Genomic DNA, 25,560 nt, shown 5'->3' on the forward strand with positions numbered 1-25,560 from the left:
TAGGTCATTATTTTATTTAGGTAAATTATATACCACTTCGCATTTCAAAGGAAAACTCTTAAGCAGTTTACGATGTCCCCAAAATATCACAAATCAACTGCAAAAAAGTTATTAAAAAATTATATGTTTTAGAGCAGTGCAGAGAATAATTAGATAAGCTATATTCTTGAACACAACTGTCAGAGCCACCCTGGGTCCCAGCTCACAAGAGACCGAAGTCCAGTCCAAGTTATATACAAAAGGTTTTATTGAAGATCATTGTCGTCATTACATCCAAACTCCGTGGCTCCGCATCTGTTACCCTTAGATGTTAGAAGTCCCCTCTGAGTCCGTCCCTCCCCTGCACCACTTTAAGAGGCTTGTGCTGCTCCACCTTTTCCTCTCCTTCCTTTTCCGCAGGGTCTTCCTGCCCCCCTGTGTTCCCTCTCTCCGGGACTCCCCAGAGGCTGAGTCTTCTCCTGCCTGCTGCCCCCTCCTTCGTGCTTTAGCACCAGGCTCCTCCCCAGAGCTCTCCCCACTTCCGCGCGCCTCCACATTTGAACTTGGCGCGCGTACGTTGCTCCTGACCTTCCTTTCAACAGCCACACTGCTCCCGGTACTGCTTTCCGCCCCTTCCGGCAGGACGTCTTGCCCCGATCTCCTTCCCCCCTCTGCTCCTTGTTCTGTTCCTCCCGACACACTGGTAACTCCACCCTCTTCACTCCGTTCCGGTGGAGAAGCAGGTCTCGATCTCCAACTCCCACTGGCGGTTCCCCCTACGTTCCCCTGCTCCTGACTGCTTCCCCCTTGGGCTCCCCTTGGCTTGACCAGGGGGGCTCCCTTTTGGGAATCCTCCGATTCACTGGACGGACTCATGGACCATCTCGGGTCATTGTCGTCCTCTTCCTCGTCAGGCTGGAATCCTTCTCCCTCACTCTCGGTCTCCTCCCTCCTCTGCGCCTCTCTCCCTGAACCCCTGACATCCATCCCCCCCTCGAAGCCCCCCCTTCCCCCCTCCCCCCCATCGGGTGCGGGTTGTGGGAACTGCAGCTCCTCGGAGGTAGATGCAGGATACAGTTCGGCTACGTCCATGACCTCTGCTGGCAGCTCGGTGTACGTGTGTTCGAATTCGGGTTCTTCACCCAAAATGTTCGCAGTTCCCTCTTCCATTGCTACTTCGTCTGGTGCTGCCTGCCAAGGCCCCTTCAGCCATTTCTTGCGCCAGGCTTCCTCTGGTTGCTCATCCCACCAATAAGAGGACTCTGTGTCCACCCCCGAACACGATCCCCTGGGCGAGTCTGAGTTCGGCGTTCTTTCCTCGGCTGAAGAGAAGCCGTGGAAAGTGCTGCCTGAACATGTGGGGGTAAAGAGCCAGTCATCGAAGTACTCGGCTGGCATGGGTCTATGTGGGAAAAGGGCATGGAACTCGTCCTTTAAAAGAGGTTCGTCTAAAGCGTAGTCCGGCACCCACCCACTGGCACTGACTGGTGCACCCTCTCTGACTAGAAAGTATTCTATTCCCTCTTCCCCCCATCTCGAGTCCAGGATCTCTGTGACCTCGTTGAGTGGTTCGACCCTAGGCGATCCCTCCCTCCTAGGTGACTCTGTGCGTGGCTGCGGTACTGTTTCAGACTCCTGAAACCTGTGCGGGGCCTTGTAGGGAGTGAGCACCGACCTATGAAAAACCGGGTGGACTCTGGAACCTTCGGGGAGGGCCAGTCGAAAAGCCACGGGGTTGATCTTAGCCTCCACCTGGTATGGTCCTAGCTGCCTGTGCCCTAGCTTCTTCTTGGCCAACGACTTGGTTGGCATCGCCTGGGTCGCTAACCACACCCAGTCCCCCACCTGGATGTCCTCTCCCACTCTTCTGCCTTTGTCTGCCTGCACCTTATATGCTTGTTTGGCTAGCTCCAAATGTCTCCGCAGCTCCTCGTGCACCTCTTGTAGTTCTGCAGCGAACTGGTCGGCCTCTTGCGGCTCCCCCTCTCTTGGTGCTACGAACCCCGGGAAGGTCCTGGGATGACGTCCATTGTTCGCGAAGAACGGCGTCACCCCCGTCGACGCATGCTTCGTGTTGTTGTAGGCAAACTCCGCCATCGGTAGGTAGTCCACCCAAGCTGTGGGTCGCTGATTTGCATAACATCTCAGGTACTGCTGCATGATCGCGTTGACCCTCTCGGCCTGGCCGTTGGTTTGTGGATGTCTTGCCGACGCTAGGTTGATCTTGACGCGCAGGATACCTAGGAGCTTCTGCCAAAAATTGGAAATAAACTGGCGCCCCCTGTCGGACAGGATGGCCCGCGGCAGCCCATGCGCCCGGAACACGTGGTCGATGAAGAGCTTGGCGGTCTGTTCCGCCGTCGCCACCTTCGCGCAGGGAATGAAGTGCGCCATCTTGGTGAACAAGTCCACCACCACCAGTACCGCCGTCTTGCCTCTGGAACTGGGCAGGTCAGTGACGAAGTCCAGCGCCACCCTCTCCCACGGTTGCTGTGGTGTTTCCAGTGGTTCCAGCAAGCCCGCCGGCTTCTGGTGTACTGGCTTGGACCTCTGACAAGTGTCACATCTGGCGACGTACTCCGCTACTTCTCCTCGCATCTGGGGCCACCAAAAGTCCCTGGCCACCAGTTCTATTGTCTTCTCCCTGCCGAAATGGCCCGCACTGGGAGCGTCGTGCAACTGCTGCAGAACCTTTGCTCGGAGCTCGTCGCTCGGCACGTAGAGGGCACCCTTGTGAGTTAACAGTCCGTCGCGTAACTGGAACTCATCGTCTCTCAGCGAACCCCTACGCAGCTCCTCTATTTTGGATTGTGCAAACTGATCTACCTGCAACGCGCGTCGCACTGCGTCCAGGTCGACAGCGATGGCAGCGCACGCCCACGCCTGCGGTGCAAAAATGTGCCTGGATGCTATTGGCGCCGCTTCCTCAAGATATTGCGGTTTCCTGGAGAGCGCATCGGCTATAACGTTGGAGTCCCCTGGGACGTACTCTATCCTGAAGTCGAAATCCGCGAAGAACTCTGCCCAGCGCATGTGTCTTTGGCTCTGGAGTTTCGCCGTGCGCCAATACTCTAAATTCTTGTGATCCGTGCGGACCTGCACTGTGTGCTTGGCTCCAATGAGGAAATGTCGCCACGCTTTGAACGCTGCGTGAATGGCTAACAGCTCCCTGTCCCATATGGTGTAGTTTTGCTCCGCTTTGCTGAGCTTTCTGGAGTAAAAGGCACCGGGTCTCCAGTTTCCATGTGGATCTTCTTGCAGGAGTACGGCTCCAACCGCTCTGTCTGACGCGTCGGTCTCTACTCGTATGGGCTTGCCTGGATTCACGTGCAGCAGCTGCTCCTCGGAGGCGAAAAGGCTTTTAAGCTTCTGAAAAGAGCGCTCCGCCTGTTCCGTCCACACGAACCTCTTTTTCTTGGAACTGAGAGTGTCCGTGATCGCTGCCGTCTCCTTTGCAAAACCTCTGATGAATTTGCGGTAGAAGTTGGCGAAGCCGATGAATCTTTGGACTTCCTTCCGATTGCGAGGGCTCTTCCAGTCCAACACCGCGCGGACCTTGGCGCTGTCCATGGCCAGCCCCTTGTCGGACAGCTTGTAGCCTAGGAAATCCACGTCCGTCACATCAAACTGGCACTTCTCTAACTTGGCGTAGAGCTTGTTCTCCCGTAGTCTCTGCAGGACTTCCTTTACGTCCTTCTCATGGGCCTCCTCCGTTTCCGAAAAGATCAGGATGTCGTCGAGGAAACACACGCATTTCTTGTAGAGAAGTCCCGCTAGCACGTGATGCATAAATGCTTGAAAGACGTGAGATCCATTTTGGAGACCAAATGGCATCACTCTGTATTCGTACGTGCCCAGAGGCGTGAACATGGCCGTCTTCCACTCATCGCCCTCCCGGATGCGTATGAGGTTATATGCTCCACGCAGATCCAATTTGGTGAAGATCTTCCCCTTCCTTACGGTTGCCAGGAGATCATCTATCTTGGGCATGGGGAAGGCCTTGGGTTTGGTCTTACTGTTTATGAATCGATAGTCCACAATGAGTCTTTTTTGGGGCGTGTCCTTTTTCTTTACAAAGAAAACAGGACTGCCCCCCACCGCTTTCGATTCTCGGATGAATCCGCGCTTCAAATTGTGCTCTATGAACTCCCTGAGTTCTTGCATCTCGTCCTCAGACATGGAATACAGCTTTGCAGTCGGCAACTGCGCCCCTGGCACCAGGTCGATGGCACAATCATAAGGCCTGTGGGGCGGCAACTGGTCAGCTTCCTTCTCGCAGAAAACCTCCAGGAACCCCTCGTACTTGCGGGGTACTGCCTGCACCATGCCAAGTTGCAACTGCTGCTCAGCTCCCTCCTCCTGGCTGGACTGGATGCAATGTTGAGCACAGTACGATGAGCAAAAGGTGATCTGCCGTTGGTACCACGCTACAGCAGGACTGTGTCTCTCCAGCCAACTCATGCCTAATACTATAGGCGTGTCTGAAAGGCGGGTGACATTGAAGCTGATGACTTCTCGATGATTTCCAATCCTCATCACCATGGGAGGCGTCTGTTGCACAACTTGTCCTCCTAGCAATTTCCTGCCATCCACCGTGACTACGTTCAGAGGTGTTGTCGCTGGCAGAAGCGCTATGCGATGCTGCTTGACAAAGTGCGTCCCCACAAAATCTGCGTTGCTCCCAGAATCAATCGTGATGGGGACTTCCAGGGTGGTCCCATTCGGCAACTGAAGCGTTGCAGTGAGCTGCACCGCTGGCTTGGGTGGTAAAGGGTCTGTGCGTTGCAAAAGCGCTGGGGACTGCTCTACAGATTCGCCTGGCTGAGCCCCAGCAGCTCTGCTTCCAGCCAGGCACTGTCGTTTCCCTGAGGTTGCTCTGCTTGCATCATTTCTGCTGCAACAGTTGCTAAAGCTGCAGTGTGTTTCTGCAGCCTCTGGGGACACTCTTTCGCCATGTGCTGTGCACTGTCGCAAATGTAACACTTCCTGGTCCCTCTAGGAGGCTTTGCCTTTACTGCACCGGAAGCTGGGGCTCTGGCTGTTGCTTGAGCCTTAGCACCACCAAGTTCCATGGGCTCCTCCCCCTGCCTTCCCAGTGGCGAAGGATGTGACTGACTGAACTCCCTGGGGATGAAAGAAGACGTCCTCGCTGGTGGACGCACCTGACGTTCTTCCTCAGTGTGCCAAGGACGTCCCTCGTGCCTTATCCCAATCGCCAAAGCCCTCTGCACAAGCTCCTCCAGGGTCTGGGGTCTGTCTCCCCTGGCAAGTTCATCCTGAATGGGACCGCTGAGCCCCTCCCAGAACAAATCCCTCACAGGTGCACAATCCTTCTCCCAGCTTAGCGCAGTCAGTAAAGCAAAAAATCTGGAATGGTACTGACGCACAGTGGCTTTGCCTTGCCGCAATCCAAAAATTTCCCTGCGTGCAAGATCCACATCTACAGTTGACTGGAAGCAGGCATCCATTGCTTTAATGAATTCATCTGCATCGCGGCGGGCAGGGCCATCTTCACGCCACAAATTGCGCAACCAGTCTCTGGCCGGCCCATGCAAGTGAGAAACAATAAACCCCACTTTCTCCTCCTCATCTTTAAAGTCATGACGAAGCAAGTGCAATGCATACAAAACGTCTGCTCTGAAACTGGGGTAGTGCTTCAGGTTCCCATCGAAGTGGGTGACTAGGCGGCCCCCCCTCCGTCCAAGTCCAATCCCTTCTGATCTGGACCCTGGGAACCCTTCCCTGCTTGCACGTTCCCACCTGGTTTGCAGGTCCTGGCAGCGCTTCTCCATTTCGTCATGCTCCTTCTGAGACGCAAGGACTGCAGCAGTGAGTTCGGAAACTGTATTTCGCAGAGCTGTCAACTGCTCCTCCGCACTCATGGCTGTCACCGTTCGTGAGCTTTGCAAAAAAAAATTTTTGCGTTCTTTGGAGGGGACTTACTGTCAGAGCCACCCTGGGTCCCAGCTCACAAGAGACCGAAGTCCAGTCCAAGTTATATACAAAAGGTTTTATTGAAGATCATTGTCGTCATTACATCCAAACTCCGTGGCTCCGCATCTGTTACCCTTAGATGTTAGAAGTCCCCTCTGAGTCCGTCCCTCCCCTGCACCACTTTAAGAGGCTTGTGCTGCTCCACCTTTTCCTCTCCTTCCTTTTCCGCAGGGTCTTCCTGCCCCCCTGTGTTCCCTCTCTCCGGGACTCCCCAGAGGCTGAGTCTTCTCCTGCCTGCTGCCCCCTCCTTCGTGCTTTAGCACCAGGCTCCTCCCCAGAGCTCTCCCCACTTCCGCGCGCCTCCACATTTGAACTTGGCGCGCGTACGTTGCTCCTGACCTTCCTTTCAACAGCCACACTGCTCCCGGTACTGCTTTCCGCCCCTTCCGGCAGGACGTCTTGCCCCGATCTCCTTCCCCCCTCTGCTCCTTGTTCTGTTCCTCCCGACACACTGGTAACTCCACCCTCTTCACTCCGTTCCGGTGGAGAAGCAGGTCTCGATCTCCAACTCCCACTGGCGGTTCCCCCTACGTTCCCCTGCTCCTGACTGCTTCCCCCTTGGGCTCCCCTTGGCTTGACCAGGGGGGCTCCCTTTTGGGAATCCTCCGATTCACTGGACGGACTCATGGACCATCTCGGGTCATTGTCGTCCTCTTCCTCGTCAGGCTGGAATCCTTCTCCCTCACTCTCGGTCTCCTCCCTCCTCTGCGCCTCTCTCCCTGAACCCCTGACAACAACTATAAACTGAAACATATGGGGACTATAATAACTACAAGCAGATTCAAAATGCAAAAATGTAGCAGAGACAACCAGATTCCTACAAGCTGCAGCCCTCTCCCTTCTGCAGCTGTCTCACCAACTTAAGCTCAGTTACAAGACTCTATACCAGGGGGTAGACACTTCTGACTTCCCATGTGAAGGCCTGGTTCCACGTGGCAAGGCCTGGCTGTTCCAGACAAAAAGAGGGCATGATGTATGTCAGGTGACTTACGGCATGTGCCCTGATTAAGATCAGCTGGATTAGGGGGATGTAATCTGTTGCACGTTTTACAAAGTAGGATGAGTTCTTGTATGACAAGAAGGGTGCATTATAGTCCTAAGAAAACAGATGATTCTTTCTAGGGAGCCATTTAGACTAGTAGCTGATGGGAATAGTCGAAGCTGGTGAATGAGCAGCCAGCAAGGCTTCATTGGCGTCAAGGATCAGCCAGAGAACATGCTAGGCATATCAGGGCTCAGTTCAGGAATGTGGGAAGTGGCAGTAAAAAGGATGTTCAGCATAATGACCACAGCTCAGGAAACAAGCATGTAAAGCCATCAGATTTTGTACTCAATTGCTTTATGCCTCGGAAGTGAAATGGTAATCAAAAACAAAACTTTGCTTATTTTATGTAATGCTGTTTCGTTTAGAGGGGTTACTACCCTGCTGATTTTGCTCTGATTGACTTGTGGGGGGTTTACTCCTGAGTAAAGCTTTTAAGATTGCAGCCAAAGAAGCCTTCTAATGTTCTGTGACCTCACCTTGAACTGAAAGTTGGGAGAAGACGAGATGTTACACACTTTAAATTAGCAGCCTTCAACACACTGGAATCTGCCCATCCTGAAAAATGACAACAGCCCCCCTTGTTCTTGATTTAAAGCACACATTGGCTTCACAGATTTCAGGGCCATGTTTTGCTAATTGTGGGCAGGACAGCAAATGGTGCCTCCTCCTTTGGTCAAGGCACAATGGACCGCAGGACCATCATGTTATTTGGTCACCTGAACAGAAACCCCCACAACGCCCTTCATGATAACAAATTAAATAACTAAACAATTTGCTGCCTTTTCACGACCCTCCTAAACTCCTCTGCCTCTGGGTAGAGCCAGTGCAGCTTTGTCGTCGTCCTGGGAAAAACCGTTTGCACAATTCGCATAAGTCATTCATTAGCAGGGAACTGTGTATGCCAAGCAAGATTAGCATTTGTCTGTTTGGGGTTTGTTTTGCAGACTCTGCAAATGGATGTAAATAAGCTGAATATCACATTGCTTCGGATTTTCCGCCAAGGAGTAGCTGCTGCTTTAGGACTGCTGCCGCAGCAAGTGCACATCAACAGACTCATTGTAAGTGGTGAGCATTTTGTGTGACAATTTTCATTTCTTAGCTTTCATGTCCTGGGAATAAAAACCCAGCACAGCTTTAAAGATTTCCCCAAACTGCTGATTGCAAGGGTGACTTCTGATGGCCACTGAAGCTCTTTCATGTAGCTCATTCTTCTCTAGAGAGTCCCAGTTTATATATACCACCAAGGTTGCATGACTGTGAAAACAGACAATTTTTTCCTCTAATATTGTCCAGAGCACCAAAATTACCCCAGAACCTGACCACTGTAGAGTCAGAAGGTCAAGTCACATGATCACATTCCACATGGCCAACCAGCTTTCTTTAATTTGCATCTTGAACTCCCATTGGATATGGTGCAAGATCTTCCGTAGGACGTAGCAAATCTTCCAGGGGTGGGTTCAGTGACACCGTGCCCAGAGAGGCTATGATGGAGTTGAGAAGTACCACACCCAACACCTTCCCCCTGGGCAAATTCCTATTTGGGCTGGAAAAGTATCCCACCAATGCTCGTAAGAATCTGCCAAATTCTAGTGAGACCACTGACCCACCTAGTTCAGTTTTGGTCACCACTGAATGGCAACAACTTTCCATGTTTTCAGAGAGGAGACTTTCTCTTAAATATGGCCAGGGGTTGAACCCAGCCTTTGTTTATATAAAGGCATGTAATCCACCACTGAGCTACAGCTCTTCAGTCGATTCCATCCTGGTTCCTTGTGTAGTTAGCAGGCATGTGGCAGACATCTAGCAAAACAATGATCAAATTATGAATGAGCAGTTTGCTCCAGATTTTTGAGAAGAGAACATCTACCCACCAATTTAAGGAGGATCATGCAGGGTCATTTCTGAGCTTCTTTTCTCTATATATGAGGTGTGGGGAGCCTCAGGTCCAGGGGCTGGATATGGCCCTCCAGAACTCTCCATCTAGCCCTCAGAAGTGTCACCTGGCTGGAATGTGTCCTGCAACTCTGATAACGAATGAAAGATAGAGAGGGATGTGAGAGTATGTGTAGAAACTAGCCTACCATACAAAAATAAAAACCAGTGTTAATTGCTCTGGCCGCCTTTGCCTGTGGCCTCACCCACCATTGGCAAGTGACCCTCAGGAGTTAAAAATGTGGCCCTTGGGCTGAAAGGGAGTTTTCCAGCCCTGCTCTATATAATGTTATACACAACATATTCAAAGTGCATATACAAAGTTCTGGTTATTTTTGCATCCGTTCTTAACCAGTTCGCTTCTGCAGAACTTACCTGGTGAAACTGGTCTGATGGGGAGATTTTACTTGCACTGTAACACAGAAATAAGTTAGCAGTGATAGACATTATATTGTGTTCCACATGTACAACACGCTGTATATCGCCTCAATCAGGGACGATTCATTTTAAAACCAAATTTAGTTGTGTGGATTATTAGACGCAGTCAACATGCTCCTCTTAACACCACAAGATGGATGTGCACAGCTTATACATGGCCTGAGGAGCAGCCATGGCTGAATTTGGCAAAACACAATCCCACTTCTGACTCGGAAAAAATGTCACATGGAATGTTACGTTAATCACAAATGTGAGAGCTTCACCTTTAGATTTATTAACTTTGCAACAATTATGTCTAGATCAGTTTTCCATGTTCTACTTTGGCCTTTGAGAGTTCATGGTCCTGTAGCTGGCTGGACTTACTTGTGGTTGGTTGACAGCATGTCAAGTGTGCCCCTATGAGGGAGATGAAACGTCTGTTTTCATGGCAGTCAGAATTTGCTGGAGCAAACTAAATGAAGTTGAAGTTGTCCAAATGTATGATGTAGTGTCTTTCTGATGGTGTGAATTCAAGTTCGGATTATTTGCTTAAGGGTAACATGACCCATTAGAAAATTGTAAATAAGTAGCTATTATCAGGAAAGGATGTGAATCACCAAATTTAATCCATGAATTTCAAACCCTCTATATTCAGCCCTTGGGGGTTTTATCTTCACACTGATGCTTGCACCTCACTCCTAAACATTTGCATCCACATAACTGACTGTAACATCACTTTTAAGCACAGCATAAGGAAGAGGAAATTTAAAACATCTGAAGTGCCATTTGGATGTTCTAAATACCAACTGGACTCAGTTTGGTAGATATTCTACTTAATCCAATAATTCTGATTTGAATTGAGGGGAATTCACCCAGCGCTGGTCTCTCATGAACACTTGTAAGAAGAGCAAATCATAGAATCATACCATGTTTTGTTATTAGTAGAGATTTTTTAGAGGTCCGCATCCTGCTCATATTTATGTTCTCCAATTCTGCTAGGGCAAGAAGAACTGTGTTGAGCTCTTTGTATCACCAGTAAACAGAAAAGGCGTTTCTGAAACACTACCATCTGAAGAAGTCTTGAGATCTCTTAATATCAATGTGCTACACCACAGTTTATCCCAGTTTGGAATTACCGAAGTCTCTCCAGAGGTAAGCAATCATGAGTATATCATGCTGCATCTCATTATTCAACATGCATCTCAAGTGTGCTCTTATTAAGCACTGCCATTTCAAAAGGTAGTGATATAGTACATAGTAGATAAATGTGCTCCTAGTCATGCCTAGATTCTAGCCTTAGTCAGATGTTTCCTATCCATTAGGGAGCGATGACAGATATGTCAGTTTCACTTCTCAGCTTCTAACTTTTTCAGTCTGAAGTTTGGTTATTCACATTTTCACATCAGTTTGCAATTTTTTTAAAAGTCCTCATGAAAATTCGTCACTGCAAATTTCTCCCAACACACACATTTTTGCAAAGCAGTTTTGTAATATACAGTGGTACCTTGGTTCTCAAACTCAATCCATTCTGAAAGTCCATTTGACTTCCCAAACATTTGAAAACCAAGGCATGGTGTAATGGTTACTTGTGCGTAAGTTGCCTTCAGTTTTAGTTAGATTGCCTGGCCAACCATGCTTTGGCTGACAGCTCACACTCCGTGACCGGTCAGTCACTTGCAGAATCCGTCAGTGGGCGTTTCTTGAACCTCTTCCAGCATAAGAGCTGTTTGACGCCTAGTCTCCTCCTACTTTCCCTGCGCGGAACTCGTCTGCGCAAGTACGGGGAAGGCAGGGGCGTGTCAGCACTCTCTCCACTAGTCTCTGGTGAAGGGTCTTGGAGAGCTGTCTCCACTTCCTCCATCTCCCTCTCTTCTCTACTGGTGTTACGTTGAATTCCTTCCCCCCTGCTGGTCCCCTCTCTGGCATTGCTCTGGAGCCCTGCCTCCGCCTCTCACTCTGATGTCAGTTCCTCATGGCAGCATTCTGCGTGGCCATTAGGGGCCTGACCCATTCACGCGCGCCATCCTGAAGGTGCCCCATGATATACGCCACCCTCTCTGCGTCGTCAGCAAAGTCATCATGCTGCAGATCCATAGCGTACTCTATTTCCGTTCGGAACCCATTATAGTCCTGGGGCTTCCCCCCAAACTTGTGTACCAGTCCCAGCACCTTCTTTGCCACTTGGGTGGGTCTAACCTGCGCATCCTGGGTTCGCCTCTCATCCAGCCGCGCCGTCAGCAGAGCTACATGCTGTTCCAGCTCCCGGTTCCTCTTCACCAGGTCCTGCACACCCGCAGCTTGCTCCGCTGCACCGGCGCCTCCATTCTGGCTCATGGTCCCCCTGCCTGCGCACAAGTAACTTCATTGACTGACGGATTGCTGTAATGGTTGTAAGGGGGTTACTTGTGCGTAAGTTGCCTTCAGTTTTAGTTAGATTGCCTGGCCAACCATGCTTTGGCTGACAGCTCACACTCTGTGACCGGTCAGTCACTTGCAGAATCCGTCAGTGGGCGTTTCTTAAACCTCTTCCAGCATAAGAGCTGTTTGACGCCTAGTCTCCTCCTACTTTCCCTGCGCGGAACTCGTCTGCGCAAGTACGGGGAAGGCAGGGGCGTGTCAGCGCTCTCTCCACTAGTCTCCACTAGTCTCTGGTGAAGGGTCTTGGAGAGCTGTCTCCACTTCCTCCATCTCCCTCTCCTCTCTACTGGTGTTACGCTGAATTCCTTCCCCCCTGCTGGTCCCCTCTCCGGCATCGCTCTGGAGCCCTGCCTCCGCCTCTCGCTCTGATGTCAGTTCCCTGACACACGGCTTCTGATTGGCTGATTGGCCCTGGAAACAATGTTGACAGCCGAAACGGACGTTCACAAACCGACCCTTACTTCCGGGTTTGCTGCATTTGGGAGCCAATTTGTTCATCAACTAAGCCATTTGGGAACCAAGGTACCACTGTAATGCGTTTTTGTGGGTTATTTTCATTAATATATGCATTTATATGCATACATTACCCTAGCATATGCATTCCATGACTTGCAAATTCAGAAAATTGTGAAGGTTGGCTACGTATTGTTTCAGCAAATGAGAATGAGGCAAGTTTGCATTTAAATGCAATCTGAATCAAATTTCTCTTCCATCCCCACCTATGAAAAGGTCAGTGAGAATGTGAGGAGCGAGCTCTGCTACTTGAAACTGCTCATTGGCCACTTCCCCCAGCTGACACATAGCTGGCATTAACCAGCCTCCTTCAGACTGATGTTAATTGCATGTCATGGTGTGTGGTTGATGCACACAGCAGCATTAAGGAGTGGTAGCAGCCCCACACATGTTCTTGGTGTGTTTGGTAACCACAGGTACCAAATGCATGAATGGGGCTTCTGATGTACGTATTATGGGGAGAAGACCAAAGGCTCAGCCAGAAGGTAATCAAAACATTAACACAGAACTTTGTGGCACCTTAAAGCTTAGCTGTTTTGTTTTGACATGAGATTTTCAAGGCTTGTGATTAAAATTTTAGCTTATTTGAAACAAAGTGTACATCGTTTTGACTACCCAAATACGCATGCATACACTGCAATTGAAAAATGCAACTTAGCTTGAGCAAAAATTTAGTTCCACTCCATTTGAGGATATATCAACAGAGAAGAGCCTTGACTACGGAAAACTGAGTGCCTAAGCAGCATAATGTAAAAGTTGGGTTAGGTGCAGACTAAGTCAGGATTTTTATAATTTATCTTTCTTTGCTTATCAGCTGCCTCCTAAGATTTCCTTTGCACCTGCTTTCAGTTCTCTATATGGTTCACAGATTAAGGTTGCTGTATATAGCTATTGAAGGAGTTGTGGGCGGAGATACAAAACAAGTTGACCGAAAGTTTAAGCAATTCCAGTTACCTTCTCACCTGCTGAACCTGGTGATTTCCAAGAAGGAATTAGACTTGGCTATATAACTTGACAAACTTTGATTCATGGGTAGAAAGACTTTTCCAGCGCTCCCTAAGGAAGGTATAAAGTCTCCTTCTTAGGGTGGTTTTTGAATCGTATTTGTTAGAAGTGTGATTGGAACTGATTCATCCAAGCATTTTATATTATAGAAAAACACAGCAAAGGTTTTTTTTTTAAAAAAAAAACCTTCATATCTACCTGACAAGGGCTCTCAATTGTGCAACCAGAACAGTGTAATTACATTTTGTTTTGCTTTTGTGTTTTTATAAAATCAAAGAAAAACGTCTTGCAAGGCAAGCACGAATCGGGTAAACTCTGGAGCAAAGAAGGATTTTATGCTGTCATCATATTTCTGAGCATCTTTGTTATCATTGTGACATGTCTGATGGTAAGTCTGTTTCTTTACATTTTCTTTAGCTCATGCTTGTCTCAAAAGCCCAACCGGCAGATTTGTGCCAGAAGTATTTACATAATGCAGTCCAGTCTTTAACCACTAACAAAAAGCAATAAAAAATTGATGTAAGCTGGGTGTTTGCATCTGGAACGACTAAAGCTTTTCTGCAGCTGACTTGAAAATGGCTTACGCCTCACATTTATTTTGTAAGGGGTAGAGCCCAACTCAAAGCACGTGTGCTTACTTACAGCCAGAGTTGCTGAGGATGAGGAGCCCTCCTCAAAAATCAGTAAGCGTTCTTCTCTATGGGGAGAAAGAGTAGATGACATCCAGCCCATCGGTCCTTCTACTAAACAGCTGATTTGTGTGTACTTACTCCTTTTTGGAGAGGACTTCACAGATGATGGCTATGCAGCTCGACTGGTGGAGAGTAACCATGGGTGATATTTTCCCACTCAGAGTAGAGCTATTGAAGTTAGTTGTTAATTAGATTCAAAGGCTCTACTCTGACTAGGACGTGCTGAACACCACCCTATGTATGCAGCACGCTTTGCATAGACCATTCTTCATTCAGCTTGGACAGGGGGGAGGGCAGAGGGTAGATTAGGAGCCCTTTGAAGGGAAGTTTTTGATGTTTGATGTTTTACTGTGTTTTTAATATTCTGTTGGAAGCCGCCCAGAGTGGCTGGGGAGGCCCGGCCAGATGGGCGGGGTATAAGTAATATTATTATTATTATTATTATTATTATTATTATTATTATTATTATGGATCTACTGGTTCAAAGTAGCATCAGAGCTTTGTTATGGTTGGTTGCAGGTTGTTTTGGGCAATTAAATTGAATTAGCAAATATAATAAATATATAATAAATAATAGTAATGAAGTATATCGTCAAATGTTTATTATTCCCAACTGCTAAACACCAAAAATGCCCCCACCTTTTCATTTATGCTCATGAAATAAAGGAAGTTGGGGGCAAGGAGCAGGGAGCAGGGAGCAGAAGTATATTTTTCTGTGCAAGGATAATGCAGTTCTCATACTCCAAACAAAATCCCGGGCTAATAATTCTTAATTGAAAATGTCTATTTTTTTGCATCCCGTTCTGGTTGATGGATCTTGAGGTTCTACTACTAAAAAAAGCAATGTAGATTCCACATGCCTGAAATCTGCTGACTCCAGAGCTGGGGGGTATTTGTGCAGAATCCTTTGTATATATGTCCCTTAGATGGATTGGAGTGGTTACATTTTTTGGAGTGTATGCTAGGAGTATTTAAGAGTTAAATGGGAACCTAGATTGTAATAAATCTATAGATTCTGTGGGTCCTGGTGTGGGAATAAGGTCCATTGAACTGAATGGGGCTTACTACTGAATAGAGAAGCATAAGATTGCACCATTGAGAGGTATGGGGCACTGTGCAAGATTGCTGTTTGAAGGAAAGGATCAATCTTTTGATATGTTTTATACATTCTGCCCCAATGTTTCTTTTCTTTGCAATAATTCTGGTTCAGTTACTTCCCTCTGTATCTCATTTATCTTTTTCAAAAAGCAACTGAAATGATAGATATTGGCATGAAGATGATTCTCAAAGAACCCTCAGCTGCAGACAATACAAACTGAGGTTTATTTACAGGAAGTGCTGAGTATTCTGGTCTCATCCCTACCATACATTTAAAGCACATTGCATGCACATTTTAAACACGTGGCTTCATCCCAAAGGATCCTGGGAAATGCAGTTTACCCTTCACAGAGCTACATTTATTAGCACTTTAAACAAACTACAGTTTCCATGATACTTGGGGGGGGGGGAACTATGTGCTTTAAATGTGGGTGTGGCCTCTTTTGAAAAGAATCTGTAGCACAAAATGCTCATTTTAAAGCATTGCCACTGACATTCTTTGCCGTTGACTGATGCCTTGTTTAATCCAGTTTGTCTCTCCCCCCCCCCCCCGGAATTTAAGATAAAATCAGCTCTTCTCTCTGTTTTCAATAGGTCCTGTACCGACTGAAAGAGAAAATACAATTTTCGGTGAGACAAGATAAGAACAAGAAACAGGAAATACACCTTTCATCCATCCCACTGCAGAGAACTCCGTCTGAGTACAAGGCAGCAAACAGAATGGTCCAGCCCGAACCGGCTCCTAAAGCTGTGAATGTCATAGTAGATCCACAAGGGCAATGTGCTCCTGAGATCAAGCCCACCCTTTCAACCAGCCCATCACCTTTCAAGATCAAGTCCGTGGGGCTTCAAGAAAGGTAGGCTTACACCTCTCCAGATGCAGTTTGCCATTGTTCCCCTTTGCGGTTATAAGCAGGTGAGACAAGTGATGTGGCCCTGCAAATGTTGTTGTGCTCCTCTTGCCATCAGTCCCAGCCCAGCAGGAGCAGAGATGATGGGAGCTTATTCATTCATTCCATTTGTATGCTGTCCATCTACCCAAACGCTCTGGGACTTGTGCTCCAGCAAGATGCAGAAGGCCACAGGTTGCCCACCCCTGCTATAAAGGAAGTTATTTTCTGAGTACTTTGGAGATTATAATTTGCACTTAAACTGCCAAGTATTGAAATAATGTTTGGAATCAGTAAAGGTTTAAAATAAAAGGTTGGAAGCTTCCAAAGAGGAAAATAAACATGCTTTGAATCCGCAATGTGATCTTTTTGGATTGAGTGGTTAATTTCATCATTTTGCTTTCCTGTGTTTATGTCCTGGCCTCGGTTGCAGCACATCTGCTGGAAAGCCATCAATTAGAAACATACCCCCTAGTGCAAGCACTTTTCATAAATCATCAATATGCTGCGCAGTGACTCTTGTTGGCTAAAGTGCCTAAGCCCAGCAAGCAGACAAAAGAAAGATGCAAAGAGCATGCAGGCAACAGAAGCGAGGTGGGAGGGTGGGTGGGTGCTCAAAAATATTGTTATTTAAGAGCATTGCTGTTTAGGAAGAACAGATTCCTTTTAAACAATAGCATCTCACCAATAGATGCATTTTCATCAAAGGTATGTCAGAAATTGCAACAGTGTACAGGATGTGTTCTGAATACTTAAAAGGGCTTCCCTTTTGTTCAAATAAAGGAGTCCTGCTGGTTTCTCTGTGCAATAAAATAGTCAACAATGAAGAAAGGCCATTGGTTCTCAAGAGGGAAATGGAAATTCTACAGATATGCCCAGGTTGCATGGATATCTGTACCTAGATGGGGAACCGTAAGCAAGTGATATATGTATAAGGTAAAGGTAAAGGGACCCCTGATCATTAGGTCCAGTCGTGACCGACTCTGGGGTTGCGGCACTCATCTCGCTTTATTGGCCGAGGGAGCCGGCATACAGCTTCCGGGTCATGTGGCCAGCATGACTAAGCCACTTCTGGCAAACCAGAGCAGCACACAGAAACGGCGTTTACCTTCCCGCCAGAGCGGTACCTATTTATCTACTTGCACTCTTTGGCATGCTTTCGGAGTACTAGGTTGGCAGGAGCAGGGACCGAGCAACGGGAGCTCACCCCGTCACGGGGATTCGAACCGCTGACCTTCTGATTGGCAAGTCCTAGGCTCTGTGGCCAGCTTCCACCAATCAGCTGTTTTGGAGAGAGACCCAATCAATCAGGAGAAAGATGGGAAGCTGGCTTTGGTACCCCATCACCACTGCCTCTCCTTTCCCTGCCAAAAAGCTAGTAAATGGAGATCTGCTCAGTTGGATTAGAACCATTATGTATTTAGTGATCCCAAAGGTTCTTTTGAGATCTTGAAATCTGCACATAAATGTAGTAGTCTATCACAATCTCTCTGGATTACTGAGCTGCAGATAGACACAGATTTTATTTAAAGAGAACAGAGTAAGATCGCTCCCCCCCACCCCTTTCAGACGTCATGTGGTTTTCTTCCTCTGGAGCAACTACAGTTCTGGCCAAGTCATTATTTTTACAAGCTGGAGAGGGATTATTAGCAGGTCCATGCCCTAGGTATACATGCTAGAGGCATAAATCCTTTTGCTTATAAAGGTGGCCCCTTTGACATTTGTTGAAAACATTGCTGTTATTATCATGTTCATAAAAAGTAACAACATAAAGTGTTCTTCAAAGTGCCCTGCTTCCTGCCTCTCCACCCCAGATCAGTCTTAAAATATAGCTTAGGGTGGGCTTTTGATCCTTACAGAACATTTTGCTCCCCTTAACACACTTCAATATGAAATAGCATTCTGGCAAAGTCTGAAACAGGTGTACAAAATTCTAGCTAATATGGGATATATGAGATGAGCAGACAGATCTCTACTGCATTGTTGAACTATTCATACCTGAACTGGGTGGGGTGCAGCAGAGAGAACTAAGTGAATCAGGTGTCCGTGTGAAATAGTTTCCTCATACGTGACATTGTCTGTGTGGTGAAGAGAAAAGGGCATGTCTGCCCCCCCCCCAAAATGTGTACCATGTTTCCTCCCAACATCTCTCTCAACCATTCTCCATCAGTGAACAAGAAAATAAACAGCATTGAGAAGGAGAGATTTGTGGGGGGGTGAGGTGCAGGGGTTTAGATTATTGTAAGTTATCCTTATAGTAACTCTTCAAGGTAGGACAGTTTTAGCATCCCACATATTGAAGATACAGGCTAAGGTGATGGCGACTTGCCTAAGGCTTCTCACAGTGCAGTCCTACACATGTCTACTCAAAAGTAAGCCCCATTGAGATCAATGGGTTCGACTCCCTGATCAGTGTGATGGGGATTGTCATTCGTCACCAACGTAAAGTTTGAACCAGGAACATCTTGCCCTGAAATTCACATTCTCAGACAGTGTGTGAGACAACCAGACAAATACTGATGTCTGAAAAATCAAAAGTAGGAAATATCAAGTGGATATAATCTGATGGACAATCACAGTCCCAACATATTATCCTAACTATTTTTGAGCAGCTTCAATGCTGTGCAAAATGCCACCGTGAAGCACCGTGTACAGTGGCGAAAACATAATTAATCAGGATTGTGCCACATCTTTCATTATACTTCCAGGCATTAGTTCTTCTAGAAACTTCCAGATTATTAGCAATATTTTGTGAGCTCACTAAATTCACTCTGGAGTACTATTTAAGTGCATATGGTGTGGGCTGAGAACTTGCCTTAGAGTTCTCCCTGGTGTAGGCATGATGCTGTTGCTTGATGGATAGTGACATCTAGAGGAAGAAGATAATATTGTCAGTGGATCTTCTGTTCCATCTGTTACAAATTCTTGTAAGAGTTCATTTGAGAAATTAGAAAGTGCCCCCTGGTGGCAATTCTTCTGCTTTAACCAGCTCAGTAGTCCATTTATATTTCTCTTTCACTATAGTGTGGCCTAATATTACTATCATAAGAGAAGTTACTGGGTGGTAGCAATCTGGGGGAAGGTCTCTTTCCCCCATGTATGTGTGTGTGTGTGTGTTTGGGGGTGTTGTTGTTGTTTAGTCATTTAGTTGTGTCCGACTCTTCATGACTAGAGCACGCCAGGCACTCCTATCTTCCACTGCCTCCTGCAGTTTGGTCAAACTCATGCTGGTAGCTTCGAGAACACTATCCAACCATCTCGTCCTCTGTCGTCCCCTTCTCCTTGTGCCCGCCATCTTTCCCAACATCAGGGTCTTTTCCAGGGAGTCTTCTCTTCTCATGAGGTGGCCAAAGGATTGGAGTCTCAGCTTCAGGATCTGTTCTTCCAATGAGCACTCAGGGTTGATTGGGGGTAGTGATAATTTTATTCTCTAGTGTTCACAGAGGAAATCTGGCATTGGCAATATTGACACAATGAAAAAGAGAGCGGATAATAGGATGCATGTCCTCAGCAACCATTCCTAAGTGGTACCAACTGATCTCTGTGGATTCCATTGGCTACAGATCAGGAAGCAGCCCGTTACAGTGGCACAAAGCAAGATAAAGCATTGACTGGGGTCATTCCCCCTTCTTAGACTTGCCTTTGCTTCACCTGTTCCCCTGGGCCTCGGCTAGCTTAGTAAAGGTAAAGGTAAAGGGACCCCTGACCATTAGGTCCAGTCGTGGCCAACTCTGCGTTGCGGTGCTCATCTCGCTTTATTGGCCGAGGGAGCCGGCGTACAGCTTCCAGGTCATGTGGCCAGCATGACTAAGCCACTTCTGGCGAACCAGAGCAGCGCATGGAAATGCCGTTTACCTTCCCGCTGGAGCGGTACCTATTTATCTACTTGCACTTTGACGTGCTTTTGAACTGCTAGGTTGGCAGGAGCAGGGACCGAGCAACAGGAGCTCACCCCGTCGTGGGGATTCGAACCACCGACCTTCTGATCGGCAAGCCCTAGGCTCTGTGGTTTAACCCACAGTGCCACCCGCATCCATATATCCATATATGTTCATATATATTGGGGTAGGGAGAGAGAGAGTGCTACAGCAGTTAAAGAGGTGGGCAACCTTTTCAGGCTCAAGGATCAAGTTCCCACTGGAGAAAGTGACTAGAGATGCTGCAGGCCTCAAGTCAGCCCCCGTCCCCAATGCCTGCCTAGGCTTACTGATCCCAGGAGGGCAACGTGCTTCACTCTTCCTTGTAATTCTAGTTAGATTATCTAAATACCACTGACTGGTGTCATTTATGGGTTTATCCTATCGTGTTTCACGTGTTTTTATTTTTCAAACACAGATGTTAATGACTGAGGCTGCAATCCTAACCCCACTTACCTGGGAGTAAGCTTCATTGCTCAATAGGACTTTGAATAGACATGGGATGGTATCCAAGGTTAGTGGACCCATTGGAATTAATGGACATGACTAAGTTAGGTCTGCTAATTTCAATTGATCTACTCTCAGTAGAACTTAGTTGGCTGCAACCCCTTATTAGGATTGCCCTGCAATTTGGGAAAATTTGTACTGGACCTAACAGTCGGGGTCCCTTTACTTTTACCTTTATATGTTACAATGTGGGGAGCAGTGCTGGATTTACATATAAGCTAAACAAGCTATAGCTTAGGGCCCCACTCTTTTTTGGGGGGGGGGAATAAAGGAAAAAACCCCTGGATGTACATTTCCAAAATGTAAGATAAAAAACAAATAAAATAAAACCTACAACTATTTGTTATGTGCAAATGGCTTTAGATACCCATTAGGTCCATAAATTACCATATAGCATATATTCAACACAAAAAAACAGCGACAATTTGTTATTGACAAAGGACAGCTGGACATATAAAGGGCCCCATTACCTTCAGTAGCTTAGGGCATCATCCAACCTAAAACCAGCCCTGGTGGGGAGCCCTATTAATGTGCAGGCATGTGCAGCCTCTAAGCGCATTCGGTTCAGCAGGTATAGACTAGGCTGGAAAAGGCCACCATTCACCTGTGACAAGCTATCTGCTTTTTCAAATACTTCTGTGGGGAAAAAGCAGGGCCTCAAGTGTTTCTTCCGCTCTCATACCTTTTAGGTACTGATAAATTCCTTCCTTTCTAATATTTAATTAATTGAGCAGAATTGCTGGCTTAAGTATTGCTGCTTGTGCTATTTATAAACTAATTATTATTAAACATTTCCTGCCTTTATGGTTCAGCATTCTGTTAACAGACTTTTGGGCATTGTGTAGCTCTCTGCAATTTGAATAATGAAACCGAGCCAGTGTTTGTGGATGGTTTCACAAGCATGAGAACCTAATATATATTTACAGGAAGGGATCTGGAATTTCCTGGCCGAAATACACAGCTTTGCATAGATTTGGAGGATAAAAATTACTCTATTGTGTTGAGATGAATATGCTTTTCTTTGTGCTTAATATAACCCTTAGGCATTTGCTTTCAGGGAAATGTCAGTAACAATTGTTTAAAGCAGAAGCTTGGGATAACCCCCCCCCCAAAAAAGTTTTTTTCAGAAGAGTATTTCAAAGATTGGACACAATGGAGGGGAGAGTGCTGTGGTTTAGTTATTTATAAAAATGTTTGTATACCACAGTTTCATTTGAAATTTTCAACATGGTATGCAGCAATTATAATACCATAAAAAGCAGCACAAAAACAACCCCACCAGGTTCCTATCAATGCCCAATGCCTTAGCCAAGCCTATTCTTTCCTGTAATCAATAAAGTTGTGGCTTAATTCAGCCCAGTGCCAGTCTCCTATGACATTATTGTAGCCCTCCCTTCTCCTGCCATAACCATTATGCACCTGTGCCGGCAATTATAATACCATTAAAAGGACAAAAAAAACCCTGTATCACCAGCTAACTGTTATTGGGGTGGGGGTTCATCGCCTGCATATGTCAGGCAGTGAAGAAACATTTCCAGCAAACATTCCAGAGTTACTGTAGAATGCATTTGCTGAATCTCTGTTGGAAGAGGATTCCACATGAGTGGGTCAGTAATGCATAAGGCTTGGTTTCATGTTGATGTCAAATGAGCCCCACCAAGATGGGGGGCAACCCACAATGCTTTTGCAGATGATAGTGATTGAGCTGGGATTTAAGGGTTCAGGCAGTCCTTAAGGTGCCCTGTTCTTATGGATTAGATCAGGGTTTCCCAATCTTGGGTCTCCAGCTGTTGTTGGACTACAACTCCCATCATCCCTAGCTAGCAGGAGCAGTGGTCAGGGAGGATGGGAATTGTAGTCCAAAAACAGCTGGAGACCCAAGGTTGGGAAACCCCAGTTTTAGATCATTCTTCTTGAGTATTGAAAGCATGAATAGGCAACATGTGTACTGGCCCCACTCTCTACAGTTTGTGCATTTGGTGGCCTTATGAAATGCCCCATGTGCAAAGAAATGTCCATGCCTAGGGCTCCTCCATTCAAGGGGAGTCTCCTGATTGGTCCAGGATTCCTCTTCCCATGAAACAGCCAGATGTGAGGCCAGTGGGTGCATGTAGCTGGCATGCATGACATCAGCAGGGGTCATGCTAACTACCACAACTCCACAAGCCCCTCACACATGTTTTCAGCACACGAAAGACCTTAAGACAAAGTAATTAGAAATATCTTAATTTAGGGAAATGAATTTAAAAGAAGCTAAAGTTTTAAGTAGGCATTTTCTCTTACTGATTCACAATGCATCTATTTCAGTCTGAGGGGAATTGGAGAACAAACATCAGGTTAGTATCTTCAGGGCCGAAATACAACTGTTTGTGACAGTAAATCAGGGACAGGGAACTTGAGGCTCTGGAGGTGTTTTGTTGGACTACAACTCCCATCAGCTGCAGCCAGCATGGCCAATGGTCAGGGATGATGGGAGTTGTTGTCTAGAGGGCCCCACCCCTGCAGTAAATATTCACAACAGAGACTTCATATATTTACAACAGGAAGCTCTTTCCGCTGAACACAGAGCATTGCCTTTTTTGTTGTACGCTGTGTCCTATACCAAAGGAGATCAACCACCTTCCCTAAGAAACAATGTTCAAAAGAGCTCATAAACTGTGGTTATATTTTGGATTAGACAACTCCCAAGAGACACTCCGTTTTTATGACAATTCTACTTACAGAATCAGCATCTCCAGAGTCAAATAAATCTGCAGTTGCCACCACACTAATACAAAGCCTTTTATGTAAATTAGGCCAGTGTTTTGTTTTGCTTTTTTTCCTAAGAGAAGCGTAAGCATATTGCAGGCTCACAGTTCTTATCACGGCCTGATTCTTGTTACAGTTGTTGCTACTGGTTTTAGCTTGTACACAGGAAACTGCAGTGCCAATCAATATCATTCCCAAGGTGACAGGAAACCTTCTTCAGTCAGTTGTTGATTGCACTTGTCTTTGCTGCACCACCCATTGCATTTATTCCCTTTGGCTGAACTTAAGACAGATTAATCACTGGCTGACATCTGGCAGACAGTTTTGGTAGCTTGTCAGTGATTTATCTCAGTGGCTTGTTAAAAGGTTCCTTGTATTTATAAGTGGCTGGGGGTGAGAGGAAGGGAAGGAGCAATAGCTTAGACTGCAACGTAGGGCCCACTTATCTAGGAGTAAGCCCCATTGAACTCAATAAGGCTTATTTCTGACACGAGAGCACTAAAATCATTTTCAAAGAGTTTAGAATTTTCTGTTCCCCCAACATTTTAGGAGGATGAATAGTGTCATTCTGTGGCTATGCAACATTAAGAAAACCAGGGTGTGTGAATGCAGTTAAATGCATGTACAAATTAAATAACTGTTCAGTCTGTATTGGTCTGCCTTGCTTACTTTAAGCTCCCAATTGTTCCTCTGAAGCCCCACCCTATCCCTCCCCACAGCAAATAATGGTCTCATCAGCTTTTGAATGCAGAAAATCCCAGCTACAGCCCTGGGATTTTCCAGGATTTTCCCAGCATCTCCAGGCAAGACTGGGACTGTCCCTTGTCTGAAACCCTAGAGAGCCTCAGAGTGTGGACACTGCTGAGCTAGCTAGACCATGGATCTGACTTGGTATACAGCAGCACCCCTGGTTCTTCATCAACCAGGCTAACGCCAGCCTTGATGGCAGGCTGTATGGGGAGGGCAAGCCTGACTATGCACCTCAGCAGATACATTGCATACCGGTGTGTTCTGCATACAAAGACATGATTCCTTGTGGAATCACTGTCAGCAAAGGATACTTTTGTCCTTGCTGCATCTGAGAGCACTGTTCCGGTGCTTTACCTTTCCATGTAGGAATGAACAGCAACCAGTCACTTAATACAAGGGGAAAATAAAAGCATGCACTCAGGGCCACTGCTAATGTGGTGACTCCAGTCATTGAGAATCAAGTCCTCTCCTAACCACACAGACCATCTGATTTGTGTTTCTTGTGCACAATAGATGGGGAACCCTCCAACTCTCAGCATCCCTGACTATTGGGCCACACTGATTGGTGCTGATGGGATAACTATCTGGAGGGCTATAGATTCCCAGTCCCTATGCTAGAGAGTGATGGACCAGCAGGAGAGCAGTACAAAATGTTGGGAAGTTGATAGGGATGTGAGGGTGTGGGTGTGGGTGTGTACACACACACACACACACACACACACACAGCGAGAGGCATGAATCTTGGGGGGAGGGTTTACTGTCAATGTTTCATCTGAAAGTATGGTTTACATGATAACATTCCAGTTCGATGGTAGAACTAATTGACAGGAAAAGATGGGAGGCTGTCTAAGCGTTCAGTTTTGAACAGTCAGTTCCCGTTGCTCAGCAGCACAGCCTTATCGAGGGAAGTACAGGAGTGAATTGGCAGTACTTTAGAAAGCCTGATTAAAAGAGGGAAAGCTGAAATTGCTCTCATGTCAGCTGTTTCCCTGCACAGGATGTTGAGCGATTCCTGTCCCAACCAGATACTGATTGCTTAAAACTTAAGTCTAGAAGTACTTGTCGAAATCATTTCCTTCATTTTTTTTATTTTTTTATTTTTATTTTTTTATTTTGAGATGATAGAAGTCTGAATGAGTGACTTGGAGTGTGAAGTTGGGCATTGAAGATGCTGGGCAGTTCATGAGACATAGAATCAACAGGGTTGAAAAGGTAAAGGTAAAGTTACCCCTGCCCGTACGGGCCAGTCTTGACAGACTCTGGGGTTGTGCGCCCATCTCACTCAAGAGGCCAGGGGCCAGCGCTGTTCGGAGACAGTTCCGGGTCACGTGGCCAGCGTGACAAAGCTGCATCTGGCGAGCCAGCACAGCACACGGAAACACCATTTACCTTCCCGCTGGTAAGCGGTCCCTATTTATCTACTTGCACCCGGGGGTGCTTTCGAACTGCTAGGTTGGCAGGCGCTGGGACTGAGCAGTGGGAGCGCACCCCGCCACGGGGATTCGAACCGCCGACCTTTCGATCGGCAAGCCCTAGGCACTGAGGCTTTTACCCGTTAACAGGGTTGAAAGGGAGCCACAAAGATCATCCAGTTGACTCCTCTGCCAGTGCAAGAAACCCACGACTACCACATCCCTGGTGGGTGACCATTGAGC

General features: G+C 46.9%; 1 protein-coding gene across 2 annotated transcripts in view; it reads left to right on the top strand.

Moving 5' to 3' along the window:
• Nucleotides 1-25,560, top strand: part of PTPRR (protein tyrosine phosphatase receptor type R) — a 117,807-nt gene that overhangs the window by 62,857 nt on the left and 29,390 nt on the right. For both annotated transcript variants that reach the window (XM_079993503.1, XM_079993504.1), the window contains exons 3-6: nt 7,963-8,076; nt 10,367-10,519; nt 13,581-13,691; nt 15,688-15,950. In XM_079993503.1, coding sequence (XP_079849629.1) covers nt 7,963-8,076; nt 10,367-10,519; nt 13,581-13,691; nt 15,688-15,950 — 641 coding nt within the window. The remainder of the gene's footprint in view (nt 1-7,962; nt 8,077-10,366; nt 10,520-13,580; nt 13,692-15,687; nt 15,951-25,560) is intronic.

The sequence above is a fragment of the Podarcis cretensis genome (assembly GCF_951804945.1).
Source record: "Podarcis cretensis genome assembly, chromosome: 10".
In the NCBI taxonomy this organism is placed as follows: domain Eukaryota; kingdom Metazoa; phylum Chordata; class Lepidosauria; order Squamata; family Lacertidae; genus Podarcis; species Podarcis cretensis.